General features: G+C 38.9%; 1 protein-coding gene across 4 annotated transcripts in view; it reads left to right on the top strand.

Annotated features, from left to right (window-relative positions):
* CRYZ (crystallin zeta) overlaps nucleotides 1–6,994 on the top strand; it is a 36,410-nt gene that overhangs the window by 254 nt on the left and 29,162 nt on the right. For 2 of the 4 annotated variants that reach the window (XM_086717301.1, XM_025934998.2), the window contains exons 2-3: nucleotides 5,238–5,354; nucleotides 6,797–6,949. In XM_086717301.1, coding sequence (XP_086573427.1) covers nucleotides 5,244–5,354; nucleotides 6,797–6,949 — 264 coding nt within the window. In that variant the 5' untranslated portion in view covers nucleotides 5,238–5,243. Of the gene's footprint in view, nucleotides 1–678; nucleotides 790–5,237; nucleotides 5,355–6,796; nucleotides 6,950–6,994 lie in introns of those variants that run through there. The other 2 variants (XM_086717302.1, XM_086717303.1) reach the window with 2 other exon arrangements.

Below are 6,994 nucleotides of genomic sequence, written 5' to 3'. Positions count from 1 at the left end.
TGCAAAAGGAGCTCGTGGCCGAGGACGTTTTCCTCTACGGGCTGCTTGTTCCTCAGGCGTAAATCGCGCGGGTACTTTAACTTGATGGCCGCGACCTCCCGGCCCTGGTCTCCAGTGAGATCCGCGTTTGCGCTGCACCCAGCAGGGCGCCTTTGGCTCTGCCCCCGCCGCCGGGCCTGGATGTGGGCATTCCCGCGGCCGCGCGCATCGGCTGCGTGGCCCCTGTGCTCAGCCCGGCGGGCAACGGCTTGTCCTTCGTGGTTCCTGAGTCTGCGGAGCTCCAGCCCGGCCCTATGTCGGCTCTGCCATCAGAGCTGCTGTCTTACTGTTGGAGAGAAATGCGTAGTGTTGTGGCCTCCCGTGCCCCGTGGCCCCCACCTGAAATCATTTTCAAAGGCAAAAAACTTAAAGAACACTGCGTAAACACATCGTTTGATGTTCACTTAGTTCCGAGACGAGACTTAACCTCAGTGACCAGGGAATGTGTTAATATTTGAACTGTTGAAAGGCTAAAGTTTGGACTGCCAGCGGGAAAGGTTGTGCAATTCTCACTGAAGCCAGCCGCACGCACCGTGTCTGGTCAGCAGCAACAAATCCCACTGAACTCTTCCTGAACCCAGAGAGCTGCCTGCCCAGTTCCATCCAATCTTTTCTTCCCAGAACGTGGAGGGGTTTGGAATTATCCATTCAACTCCTTCTCCACACCCTGCCGCCCCCCTCTTATCAGAAGTGGGCACTGAGATCCAGGCCAGGGGAGTAACCTACAGCCTTCGAGAGACTTTTCTTAGGGTACTTCTATTTTTTTTTAGTATTTCTGGCTTAAGGCTAATTAAAAAAAAAAAAAAAAAAGGCTTACATAAGTCTTTCTTGATCAACAGCACATTTAGTAATGATTCTCTTGCCAAGTTCTTATTTTTTATGTCTTGCCAGCAATTCTTAATTTCACTTAATGCTCTTCTCTCATACTGTGCCTTTGCTCTGACTTTGTGACTTGGTCTCCTCATTCCATGTTAACATATATTTCTAACATTTACCCTATCCCTTTAGTTTTTATTGAAACCAAACAATTGAAACAGAGCATAGAAAAGATTTGAGGAAGAATTTTAAATTCTGATTTGCGAAGTATACTTGGCAACTTTTTATAGGTAAAAAGTACAACCAAAAATTAAACCAGGATCCTCTGGTTTAAATTTTATATTTAAATACACTAGCAGGGTAGCAGGTCTGCTGACATGCAAGTGATTTAACCTGAATAGTAGAGCTTATTGCATGCTGGGCGTGCTCTGAAGCACTCACCTGTGTGCTCTTGCAGTTTAATCTTCACAGGGATCCTCTGCTAGGGGATACTGGCCCCATTTTACAGATAAGAAAATTATTAGTTTTCCTAATTGAGTCATGTTCTGTGTATCAACAGTAGATCTCCCGAACTTCTAGGCATTTGGAAAATTTCAAACTCTGAGCAGATGCCTTAATCATAAAATATGTAATCCTACCTTCAGGTTAGTTGAATTTCATATTTCTAGCTCAGCCTGTCTCAGCTATCATCATTATAAAGTATATTTTTAAGAAATTAAGGCTCCTCTATGCCAACATTTCAAAGGATGAGATGAAAATGATTATACAGTAAAGGGAAGAAAAATCACTTTACAACACTTAAGATAGAGGACTTGGGTTCTCACTCTGCTTTTGTGTGACCTCTTAACCTCTTGGAATGTTTTCTCATCCACAAAATGGATGGTGTTTTATTTCCATTTCTGCATACAATTAAATGGTTGCTTTTTTTTTTTTTTAACCTATGGTGAAAATAATTATCCCAATGAACATGAAAGGCATACTTTGTAGAGGAACTCAGGTATTACAGGGTTTAAGAATTGTAATTGTTATTAGTGTGTTGTATTATTTTATTCTTTTTATTATTCCTTTTGACTTATCACCTTATGTATTATGAAGCAGATGATGACCCTGTGGGTAGTTGAGGGGGTTTTCAAAGGCAATTTGTGCAGATTGGAGCCTAATCAATCATAGTGGCAAAGGCTCAGTGGGAAATAAGATGGACAGAAGCAAAGTAGAAGACAGCGCTGTCAAGGTTATGCCCTGTCTCCTTACAAACTGGATAGGATAAGATGGCAGTACTGGACAAGGCAACAGGGTCTTCTAAATCCATTATTAAGGATGAGTATCCTCCTTCCTTTGTTCTTTTCTCCCAACTTGGTAGATGTCAAATGTAGCAGGGGAAATGTATGTGCTAGATAATTTTGACAGATCCTATTTCAGGGTAATTTTGCTTTTATTACTGCTGCAGTTCTTTGAGGATAATAATGATAATAATTTTCTGTTGGTGAAAAGGTAGATGCGAGAGTTTGAAAGAAGGAAATAGGTAGGAATTAGGTAGAAAGTGGAAAAGGAGCTACAGATCTTACATAGTGTATGTAGCTGTGGGAAGGAATGAGAGCACAGAGTGAGCAGGAGCTAGGAGGGGGGCTGGGACGTTTTCTCTTTGCCCTTTTTATTCTCTGAGGTTAGCACAGTGCCTCGCTTACAGTTAATGTTCACAAAATACGTGTTGAATGAATAACAACGTTTGATGTTAATGTGTCAAGAATTCTCTAGACTGAATTCTTTGAGGCCAAGGTCTTGTTTTTATAATCTGAGTCTTACAAATATTTACAATCAAAAGTGATTATGGAATTATAGAATCAAGAGTATTTTAATCAGTAAGAAATTGGAAAGGAGAAAATAGATAGGAAAGGAATAATGATATCTATTATATGTAAGAGTAAACATTTTTGCCAGATTCAGTGCCTGATGCTTGCTGTGTCCCTAGCACAGTGACCCTGAGTGGTTAGCCAGTTTTCAGATGAAGAAGCTCAAAAAAGTTGACTGCCTTGCCCAAGGCCATATGGCTAGTAAATGATAAGAGATGAAATTCATACTGAAAGCTGTCAGATTCCAAAGCCCATACTCTTACTATAACACTGTGCTGAAGACAAAAAGGAAAAAAAAAAGTTGTGTTCTTATTTCCAGAATGGAAAACTCTGATCAGAGCAACCTTCGTTTGTTGCTGTTGTTTCTGTTTCCTGGTCTTTACATTTTCACTTTCTTGTCTAACAAATACCCAGCCTGAGTGAAGACCCAAATAGAAATATAGTAGTGAGACTGCTGGTAGTTACGGAGTGAACTGCCTTTTCCTAGTCCTCACTCCACACAGGTGTCACCCTCAGGACTGCCTCACTGCTCTACAGTGACCTTAGGCTTGTGTTGTCTGTCTGCTTCCACCTCCTTGTGTTTGAGGTCTTCCCTTCAGGATGTGTCATTGCTAAACAGCCTTCTAGCAATGGAATATTTACTTACTCCTCTGTGCTAGGTACTATATTGCATCACTTCAAGGGTTTTAAAATGATACAACTTTTGATTAATCAAATCAAGAACTTTCCATTAATAACACTATCCGAATGCTCTTGATTACCTCCTGTACATGCAGTGACATTTTATCATTAGCATGTACTCTAAGTAGCCCTGTGTTGAGCTTCAATATGGTAAAAGTCTGAATTCTTTCAAGTCCTAGTTTCTGCAACTGTTTTTTTTTTGTTTGTTTTTAATTTTTTTAATGTTTATTTATTTTTGAGAGCGAGACAGAGTGTGAGCGGTTAAGGGGCAGAGAGAGGGAGATACAGAATCCAAAGCAGACTCTAGGCTCTGAGCTGTCTGCACAGAGCCTGATGCGGGGCTTGAACTCAACAAACCGCGAGATCATAACCTGAGCCTAAGTCGGACGCTCAACGGACTGAGCCACCCAGGTGCTCCTCTGCAACTGTTTTTGATCTTTCAGCTATTCATGGTTGATGAATATAATTATTCCAAAAGTTAGCAACAATGTTCTAGGTGGTGGCAGAATCTAACTAAATACTTGATGTGGTTAATTTCAAGAAATTGTGATAACACACAAGCAGAGTTATGGAGATACAGTCAAAAGCCTTTCATTACATCTCTTTAGGTATGGAAATTTTCCATAATTGCCTATTTTTATTTATTTTTTATTTTTTTTAACATTTATTTATTTTTGAGAGACAGAGAAAGACAGAGCATGAGCACGGGAGGGGCAGAGAGAGAGGGAGACACAGAATTCGAAGCAGTCTCCAGGCTGTGAGCTGTCAGCACAGAGCCTGACGCAGGGCTTGAACTCACAAACCGCGAGATCATGACCTGAGCCAAAGTCAGACACTTAACTGATTGAGCCACCCAGGTGGCCCATTACCTATTTTTATATTCAAGTGTCCTTTACCTTTTTTTAGAGTTTATTTTAGCTCTGAGTTTTCATTTCAATAATAACAGTGGTAGACAAAAATAACAACAGTGGTAGGACAGAAAGGTTAACTGCAAATGACCCTTATAATTTATAAAATATTACATACAAAGAAGTATTTTTAGTTTTTAATGTTTTCCTCTTTTGTGAGAGTAAATGAACTTCACAACGCCAAGTGTTTCACCATTGATAAATCTCAAAAACTTAATGTTGAGAGGAAAAAGCAAGTTGCAGAATTAAGTATAGTGTGATCCAATCTAAATAAAGTTTGAGAACATGCAACACAATAGCACATATTTTTGACTAATGAATATATGTGTAGTAGTGGTATGATATCATACTTAGGAATGGGGGGCACCGAGTTTATGGTAATAATCACCTCTTAAAAGGGTGGGCTATAAATGGGTTCGGGGATGGGTTCAGAGGCTTCAGTTATGTCTATAACGTTCTGGGCTTTTAAAATATTAAGATTTGGTAAAGCAGAGTGGGAAGTAAATTTGTTTATTATAAATACTCTTCATATTTTTCTGTATGTTTGAAATATTTCGTAATCTAACGGAAGGTCTATTTTTCTAATGTTAATAAAACTTAACATCAGCTCCTAAAATTTCTAAGATGTTGCAGCACAAGCTTACACAAAAAGAAACCTGAGATATTATATCATTCTATGTCTAGCCAGATGTTTTTATTTGCATGTTTGATTCCCCTGTTGAAGGCACTGAATCCCTACAGGAAGTAGTATGAAGTATTTTGCTTTGTAGCTGAAGGATTTGTAAGATGAAAGGTTCTTAAACATGAAATTAGATCTGTGTAAGCTCAAGATTTAAATTGTTGTTTGAAAAATTGTTTGATCTACCCCCTCCAGGGGAAAAAAAACATAATGGTAGCTTAGATGCATATGACAATACATAATTTTTTTTTTCTTGGTATCTAGGTCACCATGGCAACTGGACTGAAATTGATGAGAGCAATTAGAGTTTTTGAATTTGGTGGACCAGAAGTGCTGAAACTCCAGTCGGATGTGGCAGTACCAACTCCAAAAGACCACCAGGTAGATATAATGACATAAAAACAGGCAATAATTACACTGAGTGTGAGTCTCCAGCACATCAGGTTAATGTCCAAAAGAAGCAGACTCACAATAATTTGTAAAAGACATTGAATTAGGACAGAGTTTATACTGATGATATATATGAGGTCTGACAAAGAGAACGTAATTGTAACAGTTAGTGAGGTAGATCTATGAAAAGGAAAAATATCCTGTTACAAGAAAATTGTTGAAATTGGGAATCATCTATGCAGTGCAGTAATTGATTTTTTCTGGATAAAATCATAAGTATTGTTGAACAAGTTATTCTATTACAAACTTCCATGATTTCTTTTTTGTGCACAGTAGGAAAATAATTTTCTTCTGCATACATGCTTTTCCATATATGATTTAAGGGAATTTAAATGAAGAGTTTAATCATTTCCTGTGACTTTAACGATATACTTTCTCATTAAAAATTATGTATTTTTATTACTGCACCTTCCGTAACTTTTAAGTCTCATTTCCTTAACGAAACTTGAACCTTATGAGTTTTTACAGTTTGGCCATAACCTAGCTTTAGAGTTTCTTTTCTTATTGCTCCTTCTCAGTAGACTGTGCTATAACAAGCAGCATTGTCTGGTTTCCCCAGAGGATTGTCTGGTCTCCCCAGGAGGCCCTTTCATTCCTTCTGTCTTTGCACATACTATTCCTTTTACCTGAATTGTCCTTTTTCTCCCATTCTGAAAGAATGTCTACTCTTCTTTTAAGGCCTAGCTCAAATACTGCTTTCCTTGGAAGGCCTTCTCTTACTCTTGCACCAGAAGTAATCGTTAGGTATTAATTAAGGTAAAATTAGCTTCTGTGGTAGATGTAACCTCAAAATCTCAATGGTTCAACAATAGAAAATTGTTTCTCATTCACTGCATTGCAGAATTCTAAAACGTTTGCGGGTGACTCTTGAAGAATGATTTAGGGACCCAGGCTTCCTCCATCACTGTGGCTCTGTCACCCTCAATGCCTGTCTTCTGAGGTCCCTTCTAATGAAGGGGTGAAGGCACAGTGAGGATTGCCTAGAAGGTCTTTATGGGCCAGCCCTGAGAGTAGTTCTCATCATTTTGTGCCCAAACTCAATCATTTGGCTGCTCATAACTAAAGGCACCAAGAAATAATATTCTTCCCACATACCCAGGAGGAGGAGGAGATAGGTTTGATGAGCACATAGAGGTTTGTGCCACACGACTTCTTAAATATTTCCACTACTATTTTCCCAAAATGTTTTGCGCACATAAATCATTCTGTCTTATCTTTTTATTTATATGTTGGTTTACAAAACTGTAATGTGAACTTGTTGAAGGCGAGGTTTCCCCCTCCATTTTTATAGCTCCCATAATCTGTATAGTCCTAGCATAATGCTGAATGAATGCCTAGTGTTTTGTTTTAACTAAAATACATTGGCATTGCAGGTTCTAATCAAGGTCCATGCATGTGGTGTAAACCCAGTGGAAACATATATTCGTTCTGGTACTCACAAGATAAAACCACTCTTACCCTATACACCTGGTTCAGATGTAGCTGGGGTAATAGAAGCTGTTGGAGATAATGCATCTACTTTCAAGGTATTACATTTTAAATTATTTCTATTTTGGCGAAATATTTTTCTT

The sequence above is a fragment of the Puma concolor genome, chromosome C1 (genome assembly GCF_028749965.1).
Source record: "Puma concolor isolate L17-30 chromosome C1, mPumCon1.1.hap2, whole genome shotgun sequence".
In the NCBI taxonomy this organism is placed as follows: Eukaryota; Metazoa; Chordata; class Mammalia; order Carnivora; family Felidae; genus Puma; species Puma concolor.
The sequence above is the reverse complement of the archived record's forward strand: the minus strand, read 5'-3'. Positions and strand labels throughout refer to the sequence as shown.